Raw genomic sequence first — 26,519 nt, 5'->3', positions numbered from 1 at the left:
GCCCCCCCAACCCCCCTGCACCCCCCTTCTGTGGGGCTCACGCGGCAACCCCTTGAAGCTCAGCCGCTCATGCCTCTGAAATATGCATGTCTTCTCCAGCAAAGCAGTCCTAATTAAAGCTCAGATGCAGCTTTGCTGTTCGGGGTGATTTTACAAGCGCTTCAGACCCACTCCTAATAGCCCTACTAAGTATGCATCCATCAAGTCCAACTTTATTGATCATCAATTAATTGATTGCAAACAAATGAAATGACTGATGCGCTTAATATTGTGTGAGGATAGCCGCACTAAAATGATTCTCAGTTAAGCAAAGCGTGGAGTCTCCCAATTTGCCTGCAGATTCAGAATCAATCTCTGCCCCCCCCTTCATTGTGATTGGCCAAGTCAGCATGTAACCTAAACAAATCTTAAACTCCCCAAATGAAGAAATGCAGTACAGCACTTTTCTTTCCCTAATACATTTATCGTTTTTATTCACATTCAGCATTCACACCACTTCCAGTTTATTTCCGTCTTTCAAACAAGAACATAAATACAAGACGAAAACACTCTCATGAGCTTTTAATGTGCCCTGTGACCCTTGTGCTTTTTTGGTAAACAAAACATAGGTGAGACAGGAATTTGAGAGAAAACAGGACATGCATTTAAAACGTTTCATCGTTGGATCCATTTCCTTATATACATTACGTTTTGGCCAGTGGGTTTAACATCACGAACAGTCTATAAAAGATGACAGTATTCGCGGCAAATGCAGATGTCACACACCCTCGGGGGTCGTCTAATACATTTGTGCCAAATGGCAACACGGTCTGCTTCTTTATATTTCACGTGCGGCGAATGATTTGTTAGCATGGTTTGTTTTTCAGAGTGTTTAAAGCTCATAGATGTTCGTCTTGCAGTTGTAAATGTTATTTCGTTTAATACTGAATTCATGAGTTCAGAAGCCGCTTTCCAGGAAACACAAGAGATTCTGGAAACAGCCCATCAGTTTACACCCTCAATAACACCCCTCCCCCCTTTCTTTTATTCTCATTGTTCTTTGCACATCTGAGTGTCCTGTCAAAGCGAGTAGAAAGCGAGTAGAAAGCAAGTAAATCCTTGGGCCCCCAGAAATAGATCTCCTGATCTGGCTTGAATGTATTTCTCCTTGTTCTACCAGTGACGTGGAGAGGTTCCGTTGGTCAAAGACGACGATCAATTAAAATGGTGATGCAAAGATGTCTCTCTATTTACATCCTTGTTAATACTGAGACCCCATGAACAGGTCCTTCATTTCACAGTCTGGAGCCAGACCCAGGTCTTGGCAGGAGCAGGTCTTTCTCCCCTTCCCGGGCCCTGTGACCCTTGCTCAAACATGGCCCTAGCAGCGCAGGATCTTGAGGAACGCCTTGCGGAACTCCACGTTGAAGGTGGTGTATATGATGGGGTTGACAGCACTGTTCACGTAGCCCAGCCATGTGAAAGCGCTGTACATTCCTGCCGGGACCTTGCAGGTGGTGCAGTGAGTGTTCAGGATATGCGTTATGAAGAAGGGCAGCCAGCAAATTATGAACACCCCTGAAAGATAGAGGAAGAGAGAGAGGGAGACATTAACAGTGAATATGAAACTCATATCCTTTCCTTTCTGCCCTCATTTCATTATAGATCATAATTATCTAGAGTTTTATTGTTGAATTTTATTCATATGCATAAAATTTCAGTATTTGAATGTCCTTATGATGGTCTGAAACCTTATTATATTATTCATATTGATATTTTACTGCAGCGATTACAGTTCACTTTATCCAACAAGTGAATGCAAACTGGTGAATGGATGGATGGATGAATGGATGGTGGGATGGAGATACAGCAAAGTTCCTCAGGAGTATAACTGCTGGATCTTTAAGTTACTAGTTTCTGGTGCCTGGTCTTGTGCCAGAAGGGGGGGCGTGTCTTACCCAGAACGATGGCCAGCATCTGCGTGGCTTTCTTCTCCTTCTGCTGGGAGATCTTCCTCTTGCTCAGGCTCTTGACGGTGGTGCGAGTTTTCCCGTTGGTCAAGGCTAGCGTCTCGAAAGCCTTGGTGACCCGGGGGGGGGCGCGGTCGTCGCTGGCGTGCCCGTTCCTGGCCACCGCGTGCGGACTGTCCCCAGACGAGGGCGGGGGCCGAGCTCTGGCAGGCTTCGGGGGCGGCGCTCGAGGCGAGCTGGAGGGGCCTCCCAGGCTGACCCAGCCTCCTCTCCCCCACGCTGCCAGCTTCGGCTGCCATCTCCAGCTCGGTGCCATCTGCATGCTGCAGCGCCTCCTGGAGGAAAATCTTTCAATTGCAAAAAAGTAATTTCAGCATTTAATTTCAAGATTCCTTAATTTGTCATATACAAAGTATAACATAGAGAAATGTATGCCTAGTCACTCCGAACACTGTGCATAAATGCAGAAAATATAGCAGGTATACAGTGTGCATACAGTATGTTTAAGTAATAGTATATCTTACTGTACAGTGTGCATGTATTTTAAGTACAGCAATCCATCTATGGTTAAGTGCCATGTGCAATTGTGTTGTGGACTGAACCATAGTTCTGAGGCTAGTGAGTTAGTGTCAGCAGATTTATGAGTTTATGAGTTCAATTTGTATTATGATAAAGGCTGTGGTGGTATGTCCAGGTTAAGAAGTCTTATGGCCTGAGGATAGAAGGGCCTTCTGAGTCTCTCTGTTTTGGTCACAATTCTTCTGAGACATGTTCTCGTCCAATGGGAGCAGTGAAACGATACATGTTGTTGTTAGTAAAAAACATAGTTTTACTGTCTATCCAACTATCAGTGTTCAATCAGAACATTCTATAAACACATCCCTTTGCAGCGTTTGGATTTCACCAGAGATCCGATTCTCCGAACGTGCTGGAAAAGCACTTATAAATCCAGCATAGTCTGTTATGGCCTGTTTACTGCTGAGCATGATAGTAGAGAAACTATCATCTCCCTATAGAAACTGGAGGCAATCTTAAACGATGTTGTAAATAAAAGTGCTTCGCTGAAAAGGTCTGACTTACTGTGCTGGTAGTAATGTCACTCTTTGTCATTATATGCCATCAGCAAAGACTAGTCTGACGTACCACTTTCTTCTTGCTGATGGGGAAACTGCCATTGGACTTCACAACTGTGGTGCAAAGTTTGACATCCTCAGGGTGAGTGCATTTCTCCTAGGGGGCAAGGCGACAAGGGAGATCCCCACTGTTATGAGAAACAAGCTTCTTGTCGCGATGGTACGGTTCACCAGCATAAAAATTAACGATGTTCTTGCCCTGATTAAAAAATTGTTCACCACTTTTAATTTGGAATGACCTTGGGATGCATCATTTCTATCATCTGTGCATCGCTAAAATCTGATTAATTAATTTATAATTATTAGTAGAAGCTCCATGCCTTTGTTACTTAGAAGTCTGACCAATAAGTGACCAATCTCGGTCAAGTCTCATGAGAGTTGGAAGCATGTCTGATGATGTGCCGCATGGTATCTGTCACGACCAATCATCCGATCCTCCTGTGTGCCACGCCCCCTTCATTAACCTCGTGTGAATTCCTGATTGCTATCAGCTGTCTTCTGTTATTTCGATTTGTCCTGTGTATTTAAGTCCGCATTCAAGTCTGTTTCCCCATTCCGGTCATTGACGTTGTTTACCGTTCTGTACCTGCCTTGATGTTTCTGCGGAATACACCACATATTCCTGACCTTTTGGCTTCCCGACCCTGATTCCCCGATCCGTAATTCCCCTGCTGACCCTTCGGTCATGACAGTATCACGTTGAATTGCATTGTGTTGAATCAAGTCGTGTCAAGTCGTGCATCACAATTGGGGTGAATCATATAGTATCGTACTAGTAGTCGCTTCATATGTATCTTTAATGTATCAGATTGTTGGCAGTGCATAGAGATGTGTATCGCGATGACCTCACTCTTGGAAATATCATGTCTAGTTTCCTGGGTAAACATTTTCGTTTTCACGCCAGACTGTGTTTGTGTAAGCACCCGTTAAACATGCATTTTGTTGAACACCCACATGATAACCTTTCTGTTCCCTGTCTCCTATTATTCTGTATCTTGTTGACTTGCTATTGATTTATCTTTTTGCAACTACGCTTGTCCCTTTCCATGCTTCAATTGCATGCTAAATCAGAACATCAACAAAAAACTGACTCTTTTTCCTGGTCTCGTCTTCATAATTATTCTATAAGGGCGAACGTCAATCTGCCGAAGCATCATCAGTGCATCATCCGTATACATATTAACACATAGCGTAAGTTTAATTCCTGCTATAGCATCACATGCGCAATTTACACAATTCATAAGAACAGTGCCTGAATTTCATGAAAACATTTTGTAAACGGTGATGAAAGGAAGCAATTTTATTTGCAGCTCTTTCATCTTGCTTGATTCATGCTTTTAATTCAGCTAAATGGTATTTGTAGTGCCACCTAGCTGGAGCAGAGGGACCAAGCCGCCTTGTAGGGAGGACACCTTGACCACGGCGTCTACCTGAGCGTCCATCGCCGGACAGCTGCGTTTGGTGTTAACGCGCTTGCGCCGTTTTCGTAGCACCACGTAGATCTGCACGTAGACCAGCAGGGTGATGATAAAGGGCACGTAAAAGGAGACGATGGAGGAGTAGACCACGAAGGCGGGGTTGGCGATCACGCATAGGGCATCGCTGCGGGTGGCTGAAAGTGAATGCGGCTTATAGTGCACGGTTACTGGGGACACCAACACCGTCGTGAGTGAAATACTCAATACGACACATAGTTCTGCTTTCATCAGCCTGCTGGGTGGAATTTCACAGGAAAATTCAACTCAACAAATTCCGGTTCAATTAGCTTGGATCATGACTTTTGATTGATTATCTGTCTGAGTGGATGAGTAAATAGTTAGGGCTTTTCTGTGTAATATCAATAAAAAATTACCTGTGTTATTTAAGCCAAACAGTAGGGGGCAGGATATCGCAAAAGATAGGACCCAAACCACGGAGATCATGATGGTGACCCGCCTCTTGGAGCTGTATCGCGTGTTGTACAGCATCGGCATGGCAACAGCTGTGTACCTGGGGGCGGAGGGGGGAAGGGGTAATGGGATGGCGGGGCAGGAAAGTAGACGTTGAGAAACTGTAATGAAACTAAAACATCTGATTTCCTTGATGAACATGCGTGCCCTCACAGCAGATACAGTCCAGCATGGTGACATTTATGACTGCAGGTGTGCCGTGAGTTTCCCCATTAGTCCCTGTAATGGCTGCCTATCGATCTGCCTTGGGCCTGCCCTCAATCCCTCACACTAGCCAGCCAGTTTGATCTGCCCTCTGCTATTGACCTACTTGATGTTCATTATATCTCATCATCCTCTTGGTATGCACCTTGGGACCCGCAGAGGCTCGAACACCGGGCTAGGCTTAGGCTTAAGGTTCTGTAGCAACATCTAGGTCACTGAGAACACTGTTATTTACGAACGTTAAAAGGCTTTGATTTAAACTTACATTACACAATTCTTTGAAATTGCTATGACAATTGTGAACATGCTGCTAATTTAAACATTTTAGTAGTTATACATAATAATTTAACGTTGAGCTTCATATTTTGGGATCTCTGTCCGCAAATGAGCATTGTAGTCCATCTGATGTCCATCTGCATAGTCAATGTATTGAATATTATATATGCTTGAAAACAATTAAAGACCCCAAGACGTCCACAGGCACCGAGGGAGCGAACCATGTGCACTCACCTGTCGATGCTGATGGCGCAAAGGTTCAGGATGCTGGCTGTGCACATCATCACGTCCATGGTCACGAAGATGTCGCAGTGCACCTTGCTGAACCTCCACTCACCGACCACCTGAGCAAACCGGAAACGAGCAATAGAAGCAGCTACACCCCATTCCATGCAATGCAAGACCTGCTACATTCAACCACTGGGTCTGTGTAGAGGAACCGTTATTTCTGCAAAAATAAAACTGTGTTTATTTCATAGGAAAGCACTTATTTTAATAAACAATGTAAACAATATTGCAACGAAGATTGGTGGAAGATCACCGTTTTGGATTCCTGTCAGCCTCATTTACCCAACTGTGTCTTTTTTATTTGTTTTGGAGAAGTGTTGCTGCACTCCTATAGGTCTGCCTAGCCACAAGAGGGCGACCCAGTCCTCTACAGCTTCATGCCATCACAAGAGGACACCTCAAGGATGACGAGCAGTTTCTTGCCAAACATGAAGATGCACTTAATTGAGTTTCAGAGAAATCCTGTACACTGGCAGCGTGTCGTGCCACGGCCTCCCCCTTCCCTCCCTTTGGCCGCCTCCCCCTTCCCTCCCTTTGGCCGCCTCCCCCTTCCCTCCCTTTGGCCTCCCCCTTCCCTCCCTTTGGCCGCCTCCCCCTTCCCTCCCTTTGGCTGCCTCCCCCTTCCCTCCCTTTGGCCGCCTCCCCCTTCCCTCCCTTTGGCCGCCTCCCCCTTCCCTCCCTTTGGCTGCCTCCCCCTTCCCTCCCTTTGGCCGCCTCCCCCTTCCCTCCCTTTGGCTGCCTCCCCCTTCCCTCCCTTTGGCCGCCTCCCCCTTCCCTCCCTTTGGCCGCCTCCCCCTTCCCTCCCTTTGGCCGCCTCCCCCTTCCCTCCCTTTGGCCGCCTCCCCCTTCCCTCCCTTTGGCTGCCTCCCCCTTCCCTCCCTTTGGCCGCCTCCCCCTTCCCTCCCTTTGGCCGCCTCCCCCTTCCCTCCCTTTGGCCGCCTCCCCCTTCCCTCCCTTTGGCTGCCTCGCCTTTTTCAGTGCGCCGACGTTTCTGTGACTTTCTTCTCTGAATTTCCCAAGGTCTGTCTCTCGACAATCTGCAGCCAATTCCTGGCAGTCTGTCACACTAAGACTCAATCGGTGGGACGGGATTTAGATTTGGTCATAAAACCTGGCCCTGAAAAGCTACATTGGTGGGTCTCTTGAGCCATAATGGTGAAACGGATCCTTTCGGCTATTCCTTTGTTTTACACCCCAGACTTATCTACTGAACATCTCTCATGTTGTAGCCATGTTTCCTCACGTTCATCAGAGAGCCCCATATTTCCATCCATCAGCAGTTTCAGTCTCCTGACTGGCTGCTTTTCTTCAAGGTTCAAGGTTACTTTAGTGTCATCAGCAGCTTCATGTACATGTACAAAGTGTGATGAAACAACATTTCTCTAAGGCCCCGGGGCAACATACTGTATAGGACACTTAACATTATAGCAACAGGGCATGCAAGGTGGCCTCACTACTTAGCGTTAGCATGTTCCCACACTGTAGGACACATGTCATGTACAGTGCTTTCCTCAGTTTTATTTACTGTGCAGCGGTCTGTTTGCCAAGAGCTACCGGAAGCAGTGCTGCACACCTCGAGAATGTATACAGAAAATACAAGTAGGCAGAGAAATGTGTCTAATTACATTCCCCTTCTATCAGTCTATGCTTATCTCAGTGTAGATCACTGCTGGCTTCCACTAAGAGCACCCCGGACCAGCGTGAGACCACATTAACGCGGAGGAGCTCAGACTGCATCAGGCCAAGACCAGATTGTCATAATGCCTGCCAGGCAGAAGAAGAGTGATGAGCTAAGCAAACTCACGCTAAAGCATCGTGCCGCTTCTATCATGGCACCTGTTACAGAATTTTCCAAGGGTGAAACTAGAGACTATTGCTTGGTATTGAAACCAGGATTATTTTTCACCAGCCTGGGGTCTAACTGAGCAAAACAAACAGAAGCTGAGCCCACATCTTCGCACATCTCCACCGGTATTTTCATTGCTGTCTCAGATGTACTGACTGTGCTACTGTAATTTAATGCTCCTCATTTTTGTCAGTGAAATCATACAGCAGCAATTACTCTTTATATTGACATTTCATGTACAAGCCTTCTATTAGAGACATTACTTTTTATTTTAGCTTTATTGGACAAATAAATGACTTTTTATTCAGAATCCTTAATAAAACGATGACTATCCTCTTAAAGATGTACATAACTCGGCCATTTTAAGTTCCAAAGCACAGGCCGCATTGCTGATGGTGTAATACATTTTGCAAGACTATCTTTTAAATCTTCAGTTTGACAATTTTCTGTAAAGCCGTAGCATGCGAGATTCTTGCGCACACGTTTAGCCTTTCTGACATCGGGGGTTTGAGCAGTGAAGGAGAAACTGATAAGCGCAAAGGTTTTATTTGAGAATTGCAGTTTTACTTTACAGTTCAGCTAAACTACTTAAAACACTGTGATAACCATTAATCCTGCAGTGTGCGGATAGCTGCACAAAGTCACGTAATCAAACACTGCCTGAAATGATCAATTCCTGTGGAATCATGTGACTGCAGGAGCCCAATGTGTGCTTTTGCTGTCTACAAACCCCCCCCCCCCCCCCCCACCGACCTGACCTGCAAAAATGGGGCCAGTGGTCTTGTCCCCCCCAGCACTGCGCTGCTTCCTTTCACAAATGTCACTGGTCACCAGGTCACATTAGCATGTAAAATACGCTGCTGTTCCGTTTTAAGGTCTCCCATTTTCCCAGGGCACTGTCTTCCTATAGGTGATCCCACGTAAAGCGACATTATTCTATAAATGCTGACTAATATGTTAGCTGAGAAAGAAACACCGAACGCATGAAACTTTACAGATAAGTACAAAGAAAACCTAACCAAGTTTTAACCCTTCAGGCTACATCTGACACCTGCACATTAACTGTAAGTCCTGTCATTTTTTAGTGGAATCCTATATTTCAGTTGAACCCGGAACTCGCCACACTAAGAGAGATGAACCGTAACCGCGCCCGTTCGTGACGCGCCGGCTCCCACTCACCTCCAGGTAGACCACCCAGGGCATGACCAGCGTGGCCACCAGCAGGTCGGCCACGGCCAGGCTGACGATCAGGTAGTTGGTGGTGGTCTGCAGGGCCTTCTCCCTGGAGACCGCCATGCACACCAGCACGTTGCCGAAGACGATCACGCAGATGAGCAGAGTGAGCAGCATGGCGTAGTAATTGTACGGCTGTCTGGGGGCGCGACCCGTCGTGTTGGCGAGCCCAGTCCCGTTGCCATGGATAGCGTCGCTGTCGTTGTACTCGGGGAGGAAATCCATGGGGGACGTGTGGGAGAGGCCTGGGGACAAGCACGGGACAGGGGCCTCCTTAAACATCAACAGCTACCAAAACCAGGAAGTGGTTACCGCCCCACAGTGACCAGACACCCCCATGCTTCAAACGAGATCTGACCACAGTCTTGAAAAACAAACCGAGCTTCACCTTGGCCTGCTGTCCTTTCTCTGTTCTAAACACTGGAGAGACTGCTGGTGTTCGGCAGTGCTGTGCTGTGCAGTCAAACCACGTCAGACTTGCCATCGTAGGCATTACGATTTCAGGGAGGCAGATGGGGGAGAACCGGGGCAGGGGGTGTTGGTGGTACTGCAGTACAGGATACCACAGTCATTTTTGTTCAAAAGTATAGCCCCCAGGATGAATTTTATTGGGGAATGTCGGGGCAATGTTGTTTTTTAAAATACCATCAAAATACCATATACCATGATATATCCATTAAAAACTAGATATCACCCATGTCTAAGAACTTTGGTCGTCTAGCAGGAATCAAATTTTCAATTGGAGACAAGTCTGCACACACATTCACATGTATGTAACAGTTTTATTACCTTATGAATTGTCTGTAGGGTTTGCAAACTGGCCCAACGCTTTTGGTGTAGTTAATTTTAGGTTTAAAATGGAATCACATAGATTTGCCGAAAGATTTCTTGCGTGAGAATGAGAGTCAGGAAGCGCGAGTGTCACGCCAGATGTATGACAGTTGGTAACCCTGCTCTAGTGCTGACTGTGGGGGTAAAACTTCTTGCTGGCTAATTGTATCGCCGATCAATAATGTAACGACAGATTCCCAGGAAATTGCATGTTTGTCAGGGAGCTGCTGTCAATTCCTGGATTTTCGGGGGATGAGGGGTGTCTACCACCATACCCTTAAAGGACGTAGAGTGCTAATCTGCACGCCATTACCTCAGATCCCCTCTCCCCTGCCCCTTCCTGTCAATCCCTGCCCCTTCCCCATCGGATTGATGTTACTTTTCCAATAAACTTGTGACCCTGCAGACCGAAACGATCCCTCACTCTGCCTAATGAAATTTCCCATTGATGTTCGCTTTGGAGGTTTTTCTGTGCACGTTGATAAACGCCATGCGTGTACCTTACCCGGAGGCATACCCACGTCCGTGGGCACTCTCGCCATGGTACAGGTTCGACATGGACTGGCCTGAGGTAGCCGCAAGTGGCGGGGAAAATGCTAAACCCATCGATAAAAGGCTATGGAGGGCCCCGGGAGGTGGTTTTGTTGGAAATGCTACTGAGAGCAGGCTTAGCTGGATAGATGCTGTGGAAAAGGGCCAGCACTGTCTCTTTGTGCAGGGCAGCAGCCTGAAAAGGTCAAAGAGGGCTGTGGTTTCCTAATAAAGAAACAGAGGAAGGGTAGGAGAAAAATCTTCAAAGTCTTTGAATTCCCTATAGGGCCTCTGTGCGAAACTCCTCACGGAGCCTCCAGGGATTTGACGATAAACAAGATCTAAATCTGTTCTGCTCTTACCTGGGGGGCTGGAAGTGGAGAGAGCAGGTCAGAGAGCAGCAATGTCGCGCGCCTGCCTGCAGGTGGTGCTAGTGAGAGAGCAACAGCAGCTTTCAGATATGCTTCACTGCGGAAAGCTCTGTTAATACCAAGATCCAGGTCGCGTTGCGGGTGGTTTTAATCTTCGCACATGCTCCACGAGGCTTAGCAGTGGTTTACTATGCTGTGCAGCTTTTTGCTAATTACCATCTGATCCCGCTTTCAGCCCGGCCGTTAACACCCATCCTGGCACTGACACTCTAAACAGAAGGCTTTTCAGCATGAAAAAAAACGCTACATGCGTGGTGACTATAGACAAACACAGGCGTCATAATGACAGGTATTGTTTACAGAAGGGCAGTGGCGTGTGGAGACACAGCCTACGTTCCGCGGCCTTCAGCAGGTGAATGTCCTGCACGTCTTCGCCAAACAAGCAGTGTGCAGAGAAACCAGTGTTATTTATTTGAATGGTACAAGAGCCAAAGAGCTGGGTCACCTGGGCGGGGGACACTGCCCTTAAGGTCTAACAGGTGATTCTCCCACAGGTGCTACACATTCCAATAGTCATTTGGACTGTAAGAGACTCTGTTTGGTGTGTCAAGTGTCAGCTGTCTGGTGTCGCTTAAACTACAGCATCTTACACCTTCAGGACTCCAGATGACGACCTGGACTGGGCGTTCCTGGCATCACCCTGGGTCGATGGTGCTCCGGCGGGATGTACAGCAGGACCCAGGGTCTACAACCCCTGCCCACGGGGGCTGTGTATAATTTTTCATTAACGCACAGCTTGCTGCAGTATGCAGACGAGGATGCAGACGGACCACGTCATCCGGTGTGAGTGACCTGATTTGATAACTGCTGCCTCTAGACGGTGAAATTAATAGGCAGGTCCCTGTCGAGGCAGTACGTGGCAGGAAGAAGAATCTACTTGATTTCCTGAATTATTTAATAAGCCCACATTTCACCAGAGATTTAGTAATTCCTTTATAATGCAATCGTGGAACATTCAGTGCACCTTCACAAGGCATTTATAGAACATTCATAAACAGCATGAAAGTATACCTTAAACATCTTAACACCTTAAAAGCTTTAATATACATTAATAACAAACATTATATGATTATGTGATTAAGTTTGTTATAAAGTATATTTCAGCTGTCATGTGTTGTTCATTAAAAGTATTATGAATGAACTGCTTTCAGATATGTAAACAAGATATACTTAGATGCTGCATATGACTGTGCTATGAATGCATTATGAAGGTGCACTGAATGTTCTATGAATGCATAATGAATGCATTATGAAGGTGCAGTTAATGTAAAATGTACCTAAATTTTATGCACCATTACATAAGGCCTGTTGGTGAACAGCATGGATGGATAAGTCACCAAAGGCAGTGCTCATTTATTGGGTCATGAGATCTCTTTCTAAATATCAAAGCTAGAATCCATGTATCTTACAGGCTTGCTTAACCAGTGCAGGGTCACTCTGAGCCTGAAGCACCTCCAAGGAAGCACAGGCCCTAATTAGGGTACACTGTCCAAAGGTAGGGATACTGTCCTAAGGTAGGGGACACTGTTTGAAGGTAGGGGACACTGTTTGAAGGTAGGGACACTGTCCAAAGGTAGGGATACTGTCCAAAGGTAGGGATACTGTCCTAAGGTAGGGGACACTGTTTGAAGGTAGGGGACACTGTTTGAAGGTAGGGATACTGTTCTAAGGTAGGAGACACTGTCTGAAGGTGGGGGACACTCTTTGAAGGTAGGGACACTGTCCAAAGGTAGGGATACTGTCCTAAGGTCGGGAACACTATCTGAAGGTAGGGACACTGTCCAAAGGTAGGGATACTGTCCTAAGGTAGGGGACACTATCTGAAGGTAGGGACACTGTCCAAAGGTAGGGATATTGTCCTAAGGTAGGGGACACTATCTGAAGGTAGGGACACTGTCCAAAGGTAGGGATACTGTCCTAAGGTAGGGGACACTATCTGAAGGTAGGGACACTGTCCAAAGGTAGGGATATTGTCCTAAGGTAGGGGACACTGTCTGATGGTAGGGATACTGTTCTAAGGTAGGGACACTGTCCGAAGGTGGGGACACTGCCCTAATGTAAGGGAGACTCTGGTCAAGCGTCATAATTTGCTTGCCCAGTGACATGTTGAGTTAAATAGGCATCATAAGCCACCATAATTTTCAGTTGGTTCTACACTGAACACATTTTTCCACTCGAGGAGATGCTAGGCTCCTCTGAATAAGAGCCCCTTTCAGTGAAAAACACATACAAATGTAATGAATTTGGATGTATTCTTCAGTGGGACGGCAGGCCAGGCTTGTTGGCAGAGTGGGAATGAGGGAGAAGGTCGTCTTTATAAGGACGCCTGTCACTTGTACTGAAGAAGCACTGAAATTCTGGTGCTGCTTCCAGCTCCGGCCTTGCAAATAAACTGCTAAATTAATGGTGCTGTTGTAAATTTCACCTGAGAAACAGGGCTCTTAACTGCATTCGGCAATGCAGAAACAAATTAACCCTTCCTCCCTGGATTTTGCAGATTCAGATCTTGGTTTCATTTTTAGGGTATGTCCACTGTTGCAACAAAAGTTTCTCCTGTAAGAAGCTTTGCAGTAATCAGTCTTGCAGACGAGTTCTGAGTCTTGAAGAACCATGCAGAACATGTGACTGAATCTAATTTCAGGCAACCGTGCGCTTTGTGAGAACATAGCCAGTAATCATTGAAATTCTATAACCAGCCCTTGTTCTCCCTTTGAAGTCTCATCTCCTGTGTGCTTAAAAGACACGAGATCACTTGAATAGGATGGAGTATAACAACTAATGGGTGACAAATCTGATGACAACACCTGCTAGCCAATGGGACTCCATTACTGGGCAGATGTCAGGATGTGCAATAGAGAGGGCGATCAATAAATACAGAGAGTGTTTAATCCAAAAGGTGAAAGCCAACATAAATGGCCATTACAAGCACAGTGTGTTGTGTTTCTCCATATTACTAAAGGAGAATCAGTCAATGTCACTTTGAGGCACGGTTGATGAATTACATTTGGAGATAGAAGAGGGGTCAATTGAGCCCCCCCCCAACACACACAAACACACAAACATGATTTGGGGCTTTACTGGTTGGTATGATGACCTGCCACATACTTGGTTTGACAGCTTGAAGGTTTACAAGGTCCATACGCATCTACCTGAGCCATTTCTTTGATAATTTTACGACTGGCATCTCCACCACCCCATCCACAGCCTTGCCCAGCACATGTCCTGCGACGCCTTAGCTGACACGTGCCCATTCTAGATTCCCTGTGCTGGTCGGAAAGCAGCTGCTTGGACCGGGTTCTGGAATGAAGATTGTGGACCAAGACTTTCTAGCACAAAATCGCGTAGACAGGGAGTGCAGGACAATTTCAATCTGCAAAACTTATTTCATTTTGCTACTAAGGTTTGTCGTCTCATAGTTATTTCATAGGGATTCTTCTTGGAGATGAAATTCCTTCCTGAATCAGCCTTTGAATCCCAAGGTGGGCAGTGATTTTCAATTAATATGCTTCAGAGTTACACTTATACAAAAACCTGCCCTTATGACCTTCCCCCCCCCCAACGGCTGTGGGATAGTGTGAGTTATGCTAATTGTACGTCCATCAGGTTCAGACCTTGGAAATGTAAGCAGCTGAAGGAGATGAGAGCTCTTTCATTAAAAGACATGCAGGGCAACACTTGGTCAGATATTAGGTTAGCATTGCTACAGAATAAAACCTGTACTGGGGTTATCTGAAAGACTTTCAGAAGTTTAAGTTCAAATGAAGGACTGAAAGGGGGTGTTTCTCAATACCGAAAACGCAAATATTGTACTTGTGGTCTTGGCAAGATTGGTCTTGCTGTATTGCCTCCCAAGAATGAACTTGGGTTCACAGTGAATTGTAGTGTATCACTGTTGTTATATACTTAAAATTTAGGGCGGAGCAAGAACGACTTCCAAATATTTTTATTGGAATTGAGCTTTAGCAATGAAAGATGACATGAAACGGGCACATGAGAACACAAGTACTGTCAAGAACTCATATTGAGAAACACCCAGGAGGTGTGAGCAGGCAGAATCACAGAGAATCTCCTTCATGAAGGACATCTGCTCCTCTCTGGTCAAGGAAAGAGATCCCCGATGCCACACCTGGATGTGAAAGTCCTTCCTAAAAAGTCAGCACTATGGAAAGAAATGACAAAATGCTGACAGTCTTGTTTCTGGAAGGGTTGCACAGTGGCTCACAACAATGACTAACCTGCAGTTATCAAGGTCAGATGTGTCACAAGCCTGGGGTGTCGGGGGCTGAAGCCACAAACGAATCTGAACGAGCCCTGAATGACTTGCTTGCCGCAGGTGTTGTAACATCCATATTCTCAGTTTGAGAATCCCATACATCACAACAGTACTGGTCTGGGGCTGCGTTTCACTAAACCTTTGTAGTGCTACGATTGTTGCAACTTCAGAGAGAGAGAGAATTTAATATGATGACCCTTGGACAGATCAGGTCTCTGGGTTTAGCCCTTGATGTCTTAAGATCTTAGCAACACCCTTGAAGCCAGAGTTGGGGTACTTGAGTCTAGTCTCGAGTTCACATGTGGATGGACTCAGTCTTGTTATGCATTTGGGTGAATTTTTACTTGGTGTTCACTTAAATGTGCGATATTAAAACTGCCAAAGCATTTCATGCATATGAAATTGCCACATCGCAACAACCGCAATTGTCTGCTGGGTTGAGACAATATCAATAAATTGTGCTAAAACATTTTTACTGTCATAGAAACCAAAATTTAGTGAGCTTTTGCAATTTTAATGATGGTTCCTTTTTAACATTATCTAGTACATGTTTAAAAAAAGGGGCGGCATGGTGGTGCATTGGTTAGCACTGTTGCCTCACACCTCTAGGACCCGGGTTCAAGTCTCTGCCTGGGTCACTTGCATGTGGAGTTTGCATGTTCTCCCCGTGTCGTCGTGGGTTTCCTCCAGGTACTCCGGTTTCCCCCCACAGTCCAAAAACATGCTGAGGCTAATTGGAGTTGCTAAATTGCCCATAGGTGTGCATGTGGTGTGTGAGTGTGCCCTGCAATGGGCTGGCCCCCCATCCTGGGTTGTTCCCTGCCTCGTGCCCATTGCTTCCGGGATAGGCTCCGGACCCCCCGTGACCCAGTAGGATAAGCGGTTAGGAAAATGGATGGATGGATGGATGGATGGATGGATGTTTAAAAAAATTCTATATAAAAAGTTTACAGTGGCTGCTTTCGCATGAGCTCTGCGTGTGCTGTACGTGTGCTCTGCGTGTGCTGTACGTGTGCTGTACGTGTGCTCTCTGAGACAATCATCATCTTTACTGTTGGACTCACTCCTAGACAGAGTGGTGTGTTTGCGATGAAATCAAACAAAAGTGAGTAAAAATGAGTAAAGCAAACAAGAACTGGTCACGAGAAGACATTCATCTTCCATTGTATTTATATATTTTGTATTCTATTGTGAGAATATTGAGCAAAAGCTAGTCATTTGTCAGAACTGCTTTGTGTTTTTCACAGTAACAACAACTTATTTGACCAACTCTTGTAGATAACAAGTTCTATTTGACTATATAGTGATTTTCAGCTCCTAAATATTGCAAAAACTTTAAATATTGCAAGGGAAACTTTTTCCAGTATCATTCAGCCCTTCACAACATATGGTTATCATCCATCCATTTTCCAAACTGCTTATCCTACTACTGGGTCACGGGGGGTCCGGAGCCTATCCCGGAAGCAATGGGCACGAGGCAGGGAACAACCCAGGATGGGGGGGCCAGCCCATTGCAGGGCACACTCACACACAATTCACACCTATGGGCACTCCAATTAGCCTCAACATGTTTTTGGACAGTGGGGTGAAACCGGAGTACCTGGAGGAAACCCCATGACGACATGGGGAGAACATGCAAACTCCGTACACATATGACGCAGGTGGAGACTCGAACCCGGGTCCCAGAGGTGTGAGGCAACAGTGCTAACCACTGCACCACCATGCCGCCCCATATGGTTATCATGTACTGTATTATGTAAAATGACGCAGCTAAGCCACGGGAATAATCCTTGTTTTGCCAGTGATTATTATGACATACAGGGATTGTAGAAAGTAAATTAAGCAAAATTATTTAAGTCATTGTGATGACAAAGCACATATCTATGGCTAACCTTACATTACTGGGTGAGTCAGTCAAACCTGAATGCCTTCTTTTAAGACGTACTTGCATTTCAGTCATGCTAATGGTAATATTTAAGTTCTGCTTTGCAATACTGACAGGCAGCTGCATTTTCATTCAGCTTAGACGTGAAGTGCTTCCACACAACTGATGCCTTCGCTGTTCATTTACATCCTCATTCACTACATGCTGTTTTTTCTTCCCCCCACAATGCAGAGCAGTCGAGGAGGAAATTCTTTCCCGATGCTTTTTAATAGTCGAGTTTAATCAAATAACCGTGACAGATTTAGTATCCAGTTATTCATATCGTCCAGACATTATATCGCTGTAACTGTATTTAGGTGACATTTCAGTATTTCTCAGCATTTTTAAATCTTACTGATAAAATTTGCCAACCAGGGGGTCAGATCAATTCCCACGTGCTAAATTCATGTATCTGATCCTTGTACTTTCACAAGTCCCAAGGCTCCCTCTACTGCGAGATGCTTTGGATGAAAGTATTCGGTGAATGGGGCTGCACATTGGTATCTACGTGCTGAAATTAAGCCACTGGGGCATATTTTAAAACCAATGATGTTATGTTTGCTGGGTAGCTTTAGAAATGCTGTGCCCACATAGCATACAAAATTCTCACTGCACTTGTACTTCTAAAAAGCAATATGTCGTTGTTGTTGTGTAGAGAGTGACAATTGCAACATATGCACAGTGTTACATAGTTGAGTCTGCACTTTACATTGTGTATATATAAAAAGTTTGCTAATTAAAAAAAGCCTTTCAAAGGAACATGATATTGTTTTATGCGCATTGTTTGGTTTGAGAAAATTTTTTAAATGTGTCCAGCAGGGTACAGTCATGTTACAATAAAATTAATAACTACTACATGATGCAGTATTTTAACATATCATTTAGGCCTTAGTTGACAATAATATTTTCTATTCTTTTATTCATTATATTAACAAAAGTATTGGTACACCTGGCCATTACACTTACAGGCACTTTTATTGCTTCCCATTTTGAATACATTGGCATCGACATGGAGCTGGTCCTCCTTCTGCAGCTGTAACAGCTGCCCTTCTTCTGGGAAGGCTTTCCAGAAGATTTCGAGTGTATCGGTCGGAATTCTTGCCTATTCATCCAGAAGAGCATTTGTGAGGTCAGGCACTGATGTCGAACATGAAGGCCTGGCTCACAGTCTCCATTCTAGTTTATCCCAAAGGTGTTTCATGGGGTTGAGATTAGGGCTCTGTGCAGCCTTGTCAAGTTCTTCCACACCAGACTCACCCAACCATGTCTTTATGGACCTTGCATTGTGCATTGGGGCTGAAGCATTAAGAGTTCCCTTCATTGGAGATAAGGGGCCTAGACCATTATATTGCATACCATTATCCCTCCTCCCCCAAACAGCTGGCACACTGCAGGCAGGTAACATTCTCCTGGAATCCACCAAACCAAGACTCGTTCATCAGACTGATAGACAGAGAAGTGTGATTTTTAACTCCACAGCTGATCGGTCATGGAAGCCAATTCCATAAAGCTCCCGGTGCAGAGTTCTTGTGTTGGGGTTAATGCCAGAGGAAGTTTGAAACTCTGCAGTTATTGAGTCAACAGACCGTTGCCGACTTTTACACAATATGCGCCTCAGCACTCGGTGACCCTGATACAGTATATTATACATGGTCTTGCTCCTAAACACTTACACTTTGCAGTAGACTGTAGAATATCAGGCAGGGAAGAAATTTCATGAACTGACTTATTGCAAAGGTGGCGTCCTATGACAGTGTCACGCTTGAATTCACTGAGCTCTTCAGAACGACCCATTCTTTCAAAAATGTTTGTAAACCTGACTGCATGACTAGGTGTTTGATTTCATACACCTGTGGCAACGGGTCTGAATGAAACACCTGAATTCAATAATTAATGCTAAGTTCACACTACATGATTTTAGCCCTGATTTTCCACTTGCTGACAGCTTTTAGAGATCGACAACAAAACTCCCAGATCAGAGGCAAATCGGTGTTCAATGTGTGCTGGCAAATTGGCGCTGTTAAAGACGGATCTCAGTGGAGTCACTGAAGCGTCGCAGATAGCTGTGAGATATCTAGCAGGCTAAATATCTGGATCTGTCAGTGATTCCAAATCCTGTAAGTATGAAAAGTGTTTGTATTTATAAACTACTTTAGAAAAATATATATAAAAAATAGATGTTTGTTTAGTCTTCAATTTATGTTTTTGAATTCAGATTCAAAGTCCAGAATTGAACTTGGACTCAGCTTTGGTAATGGTCTTGTCTTGGACTCACCCTCCCCCCCCCCCCCCATTTAGACTTAGACTTTACTCAAACTAAACTTATGTGACTTGAACACAACACTGGTGAAGCTTATCCCAAGAAGCATCTGGCATGAGGCAGTTAAGCACCTTGTACGTCATGCCATTATTATTGTGTTTCCAGAATATACAGCTGCATAAAACAAGATAAAAGGGGAAATGAACTATCACCCACCCTGATATGTGGTGCCATAGGGACAGCACTGTAGGAGAAGTTCTGAGCCCCCCAGAAGATGTTTCGAGAGGCAGGTGCAGGCACACGACACCCTGAGCTACATGCGCTGGAATATCCATAACATGAAGCGGCTCTTACGGAAGTCCAGTCCTTGGCATGTGTGAGAAGGTTAAGCCCTTCTCCATACACCCCCCTTACAGCACCAATCTGAAGAAAGATCACTTGATTTTTCCCCTAAGCCTCATACACAATCCACTACCCCCTCCTGCGACTGCTGTACTCTGATGAAGAAGTCGAGGGAGGTAGTTTTGTGAGCATTTAGCGTATCACAAAAAAAGGCTCTGGCTGCCTGCCAAATCCCAAAAGGCAGGATTTGAAGGATGTCTGGCTGCTCTTGCATTTCCTGTGTCCTAGAGATGTATTAAAAAGCCTATTTTATCTGGTTAGACTGGCAAGATGGGCATGGACTGGTTAGACTGGCATGATACACAGCAGCAATCCTGGAGTGATTGTCTTGAAGTGACCCAGTATCCTTGTATGACCATTTCTGGGACAGATTCGTTGTCAGTCCCAAATTTATTTTAGATACATTTCATTTGGCGGTGCAATAAGTGCACTTTTTGGTCCGAAGTTAATGTCTCATAATGTCGTTTCCTAGTGGCATGTTCTTCACGAACATTTAGCCCGTTGTGCCATGTCCCGGCTGTGAGATGTAAATCTCACAGGTTGTCATGCTCTCAAACGAAGCAAATAATGGTGCATTCAACGGCGAAGCCCATTTCCAAATTTTAGGAGATCTTTCTGCGATTGCTCACTGTTTTTGCCAGCAAATCGTACAGGTTTCTTATCACCAGTCTCACTGCAGCTGGGTTAATATGCATGCACCTTCTCCTTCCATAAACTCCAGGCTGACTGAGGTAGCACTGCGCAAAATCATTCCAGATGCAAGTGAGCGTCACGGAGGAACAGCAGCCCTAACACCAATAAACACAGAGCAGACACTCCATCCAGGTGATAGAGAGGGATGAGGTTGCTTAGCACACTATACTGTACTCATCCACAAGGGCAAAACACAGGAACTGCGCTAACAAAGAAATGGAAAAAAAGCTGCACGTTTTTTTGACTGTCCACGTGTATTAGGTAGGTAAATGATTTTTTTCTTCAAAACCCAGCATAACTGAACTAAGACGTTTTGTCACAAGATAAACACAGAGCTCAAGAGTCTCGATTTCAGTCAAAACTGAATTTTGATAAAATATGCAGTTGCTCTGTCTTGTCTTTTCAGGGCAGTGTACCTGTGGTACCAGTGTCTGCGTTCAATTACTTTAAACTGGGACCTCCTCACCGACCAGACACCTACGCGAAAGCCGCTGTTCAGGGAAACACCTCAGGCTCCCGAGCCCATCGGCCAATCAGCTCGGCTTTCAGTTATCGCTGTTGCTGGTCACATGACACACGTGGCGACGGCTTGCAGAGAGAGCAGGAGTCAGCGGAGCACTCGTTCTTTACACTTACAGGCTGACGGAATCAAGAACTTTAATCTGGAACGCCGGGTCTGAGCCGTTCAGGTAATTATCCCGGCGGAAATAGAGCAGCGATAAGCGGCCCGTGGGGCTGCCTTTAATTAAGCCACTGTTTATAAGCGTGAAAGCTGAATTCGACATCTTCATCAAGTTAAACCAGCGTGGGAGATTTGCTGGGATAATGCAACATAATTAAACACGGCCCGTATCAGCCAATCAGAGTTCCTCAGAGGACTTGGTCACATTACCTAGGATGACATTTTTTCAGCTCTGGCCTCATGGTGATGACACTTTACCACTTACTGGACTATCCATGTTTTATTATGTAGGCACTACTGCTAACACTGTTCTTAAACTCTTTCATGAACAATAAGCACCTTAAGACTGACAAAAAAAAAAAATCGGCATGCATGTATATACTGATCATCAGCTGTTTGTACACAATGTACCACAAAGCAGTTGTGTGAGAAAGGGCATTGGTTTCTATGGCGATGGCAATTTAAAATATCACAGAGGCTTTCGGGGATGTTTTCAGTCGTGGTAGAGCTACACCGACTCTCTCTCACACTCTGGCCCACATTCGCGCAGGTCGGAATGGTTCCGGAAACAGGAGGGAAGGGGGCCGGGCACAGGAATGGTGTCCTTATTCAGATCTCCCTTTAAAAGCGAGCAGTGACAGGTGGGGGGGCATTCTATTCAAAGCATTTATGTGTGAAATGTGTTTATATTAGGGGTAATAATATTTATCCAAGGGTGTTACAGTGAGGCATGGCGCAGGCGGAAAAGAGATAGGACCCACAGAGTAGATCTTAGCAAAAATAGGTTCAATTAACAAGCAGAACACAAAAGCGGGGAATCAGACAATAAAGGGATCACGACGGGTCAAAAAGAAAACAGGTGACACAAGAAACCAATTAAATAAATCAGAAAGAAAATGAACACTAACTGGAGCAAAATTGGGAGCAGGACTGGGAGACAAACATGCAGTAAGAACTACAATGACAGACTAAAGAACAGAATGAGGGCAGGTACTTACTCAGATAACAAGAGCTAATAAGGGGCAGGTGTGGACCATGACCAAACCCATCCAATCAATAAAGGCACAGGACAAGAAGAAACAGGTAGAGTAAATTACATTTAACACACTAGCGACTAGGTAATAGAACAACACAGAGGGCTACCAGCACTTGGAGGAATCAATGAATACGAGTAAAACAGAACATACTGAAAAAGGCTAAGGCAGGTACCCATCAACAAGACAAAACCATACAGGCATCAGAGAATAAAATAAAAGAAGAACGTAATGGAGCCTCAAACTCATGACTGTCAGCCTCTGATCCACACACTTAACCCATAGAGTTATGCAGTGGCCCAGGGTGCAGTGAAGCACACTATGGGGAGACCAAACGGGTTGGCCAGTGGGAAATGCTGGCCAAACAGGGAAAAGACACATGGGAGAGGACCAGACGGGCACCGACCATAATGCTAAGATTTTCCTTGCTGTTTTCCCAGCCGAGAGGACAGATGAGGGGGAAGAGTCTGCACTCCTCCTTCAATTATCAAAGCCCTCCAGGACCGCCGTCTGCCCCCTCGGTGGGCTTGGCCGCAATAGCGGTAAGTGCACATCCACCCCATCAGACCAGGCCGAAGAACCGAAAGATAACGAGCCGCTGATGGGCTCATTAGCTCTGCCGCTGCACACCAGAGCCCCACAGCAGGCAAAAGCGGAGTGTGTGTGTTTGTGGGGGGGGGGGGGGGTTTCTCTGGTTTTTATTTTAAAGATGTCTTCTAGTAACCATTATCAAAAGTACAACAGCTGGAGACTTTGACTTCATTTATGGGAGTTTAACGTTAACAAAAGTCCAATGAAACAGGATCAGTAAGACCAATCGGATCTTAGATAAGAAGCAGAACATCTGTTTTGAGGCCATGTACAAAACCACTTTATTTCTGGTGCAAAATATAAGCATTACAGTGGTTATTAGCATTAATCAAAAGAGAGAAGAGTCATGCCACGGAGGAGAGCCCCACTTTGGGACAGTTTAGTAATAGTTTTAGCACCAGGGGGATAATCCCTGCATGTTGGCCAGCACTGTAAGATGTAGCTCTGTACACAGTCAAATAAAATTCACTGCTGATGCTTGTTTCCTCATTACAAGGGGGCGTTCTGCCCGCAAATGTGCACAGTTGCTGCTCATACACATACACAGTGCATTAAGGACTCAACCGCAACAACAGAGCCTTTGTTGGTTTTTAACCTCAGTTTCCCATAATCCTCCCAGTGTCACCTTTCGTCTCTCAAGGTCTCCTGGTGCTAACACCAGTTATCGGTGTTTTGCAGATATTTGTATCTGAGGAGAAAGTATATAGACTTTGGGAAGGTAATTCGACAGGGGCTTCATTCTACTGTAATTAATACACTGTAAAATGTTCAATTATTAAGTCAACTGCCAATGGATAAACAGCACATGTAAGTAAGCTGAGAACAGATGGTGGAGAAACACACTGTAGTGCATGTAATCCTATCAGCTGTTTTACACAAGTGGGACATGCTGAAAGTCTACTTTCTACTGACAAGCAAGACATGGCCACAATGCATTATGGGAAAATGTCACTAATCAGCATGCTTAGTCAGAAAGTGATGGTGAATTATGACAGGAAGGTACTCTAGGGTTGACGCAATACGTCGGGCAGGAAGCTGGGCGTCCAGTGTCTCTACCACAGCATGATACAACATGGTTGTGTGCTTGTTTGCTTTTCCTGATTTCCTGCTGGTTAAGAATAGCAGCAGCTCTGATGGAGATCCTCAGACTGACTGAAACGGCTCACACTGGGATCAGTGCAGTCAGAGGGGCCAGCTAAAGGCGAACCTGTGACCAAGGTGCTACAGAGTGCCCTGAGATACGAACACGGTGTCGACACACTGTACCAAGTGCGATAACCTATGATGTCAAAGGGGGACGCAGTCAGCCCCACCTACTCAGGGGACACCCCAAAACAATGGACATAATGTGGGGCTCCTGTAAGCAGATGCCGTCTAACTCCCCAGGAAGCCCCACTCAGCTTACTGCAGCTCATGAGCGGTTCCCATCGCAAGGGCTGTAAGACGACCTCTAGGTGCGTCTGAGAAATGATCCTCACGTGCTGTTGTTCTGCCGTCGAGGTATCCGCTGATTCCTAATGCTCCCCGTTGTGAAAACAAGCTACCACAATCACATCTGACCCATTAAGCTGATATTATACCGAAAAAATCCATGTCCTGTTGCTTATTTCCCTATACGTGCGTGTACAATGCTGTTAGCTGACAGCGGGATGCAAAGATTGCAGCCTGTCAAGTGAGGCAGGCTTTTTGAAGGTAAATGCAGTTCCCATAAACAGCGATACACATACCCAGTGTAACAGGTTGTTATTTTACTTTTAATTTATAATTATACAAGATTCTGTTTTCCTTTTTCTGTTTAACCCAATGGGTACAATATCCCTTAAACTTTCCCATGATGCTCTTGTCCTGCATCGCCCCTCCCTCTGTCTTTTCCCCTTTATAAGGGTCCCGACCTCGTTTCCTCTTCCCTTTGGTGTACTGCACACGTGGGAAGAGGTGAGGATCTAGTGGCAGGGTCCCTCGAGTTAATAAATCAGTTGTTGTATAATTATTTGATTTATTACTTATCATACGTAGGGGATAGAAAACATGTCTATACATAAGTATATACATTGTTTTACTTTGTGCAGAGAGAGCGAGAGGGCCAGAGCATATAACGTTTACCCCTTTCCTTATTGTTCCCAACAGGTATGTTTTCATTTGTATTAGATTAACATTATTTTCTGTATCATTTCCCATTTATGTTTAGTTTGAATAATGTGCGCGTTTTTCCTCTGGCTCGCCGCCCTTTGGTGTATTGCACACGCGGGAAGAGAGAGCGAGAGGACCAGAGCATATGAAGTTTACCCCTTTCCTTATTGCTCCTAACAGGTTCAATAAAATTCGGGAAGGACATCGCCGTCTGTAATATCCCTTCCTCCTGCACCCCACACACACCTGATAACACCCTAAAACACAATGCGGAGTATAAGCAGGGACTGACCGGTTACACCAGCAGACGTCTCTTAGAGTGTATAATACACTCGCACACCCCTGCACATGCCACTGCATTTCATACTTACAGGATATTAAAACCAGGATGAGAGAGCATTTCGGGGCGATAAGAAAAACTGCAGCATGTTTTGCTGTAAAATCGGTGGCAGGGAAATTTTACACGGTACAGTCAGAAACACAAGAATCTTTAATTACAGCGATGTCTCCTACAGGCATGGCCTATGATTTACCAGCCTCGTGACACACTGCTAAATACATTCTGCTAAATTATCTCTCCTCATAACACCTTACTAGAAACTTCTCGAACAATCCTGTGATCATGCAGAAAACTTGAAGTTTAATTAAGGATCCTCTAGCAGATAGTCATAATGGGTCAAAGTGTTCAGTATAACCGATGGTTTTGGTATAAGTAAGACGGTGTGTGAGAGAGACACGCATAATACCACTGTTTTTTCCACTCGTTAAAGCTTTAGTATTTTACCAAAAACCGGTTTACGCATTATGTATTTAGAGTTTTTTTTTTACAGTCAATTACCCCCCGGTTATTTCTGAGTCATTAGAAAACGCGATTGAACCGAAATCGAGACGGAAATGAACTCTTTCTGTGTGGAAATAAACCTTAATAAAGGATTATGTTTTCATTAAAATTTGCAAATATGACATAGGGTGTGACTGGCTCACTAGAAACCGATATACTATCTTGCGTTGAAGCCATTTAACGAGAATACCTAGTTAGTTTTAACAAAGTCAGATCCATCAGTATGACCCATTCGCTCCTCTCCCCGCAAGACGCATCACGTAACTCAAGCTTATTATTGATTAAATGACCATATAGGAGAGAGACTTACCTTCAAGCCATAAGCTTTTCTCAAACTATAACGTGGAGCAAGTTTCCTTCTCCTTTTAAATCCAAGGCTACTCGTAACAGTGCGCCTTCAGTTACTTGTACATGAGTTTCCCATATTTCGTTTGACGCATCAGTTCTGCAGGTAATAAGGACTGGGGGCTGGGACCAGATGCTTATTAGTAAGAGTCAGGTGTACAATAAAAACAAGGTCTGTTGCAATTTGGTTTTTTTTTTTACCCCCAGCAGATCGCAATAATATCCTTTCTCTTAACTTCGCGGCAAGTCTACAGCGAGGCGTAGCAAAAGAAAAAAGGAAAAATAAAGAAAAAAGATATTAGTCCCTCTTAATTAAATGTAAGCTCAGCAGGCGGCCAGAGATGGTGTGGGTCGGGTGCAGTGTGCAGATGCTCCTTCTCGGCACATTGCAATATATGGTGTGCGCATTTACGCATCGGGTAACCTTCAGCTCAGACGCGCACTTACTGTGGAGACAAACCACCATGAATTTCACAGTTTGAGGACGAAGGCGGAGCGAGCGCCACAGTCCTAAATATTACACTCACACAGAGATATTGTATTACTGAAACACGTGTGTACATGATTTGAAACCTTACACACTGAGGAAGTAAAATCCTATTTTGGTAGCCTGAAGATGGCGGTAGCGTGCTCAATTCACATTTTACGTTTTGCGTATTTATCCTCAGTGCAT

At 45.0% G+C, this 26,519-nt stretch overlaps 1 protein-coding gene across 1 annotated transcript; it reads right to left on the bottom strand.

Moving 5' to 3' along the window:
- Positions 1-450: 450 nt before the first annotated feature.
- On the bottom strand, positions 451-26,301 carry drd2a (dopamine receptor D2a). Its single transcript, XM_048982445.1, is given in 9 exon segments — positions 451-1,557; positions 1,938-2,145; positions 2,147-2,296; positions 3,093-3,179; positions 4,513-4,694; positions 4,935-5,071; positions 5,746-5,855; positions 8,825-9,123; positions 25,812-26,301. Coding segments are annotated over 8 exon segments (1,350 nt in total). The 5' UTR covers positions 9,104-9,123; positions 25,812-26,301; the 3' UTR covers positions 451-1,360.
- Between the last annotated feature and the right edge of the window lie 218 nt (positions 26,302-26,519).

The sequence above is a fragment of the Brienomyrus brachyistius genome, chromosome 17, assembly GCF_023856365.1.
Source record: "Brienomyrus brachyistius isolate T26 chromosome 17, BBRACH_0.4, whole genome shotgun sequence".
Classification (NCBI taxonomy): Eukaryota; Metazoa; Chordata; class Actinopteri; order Osteoglossiformes; family Mormyridae; genus Brienomyrus; species Brienomyrus brachyistius.
The sequence above is the reverse complement of the archived record's forward strand: the minus strand, read 5'-3'. Positions and strand labels throughout refer to the sequence as shown.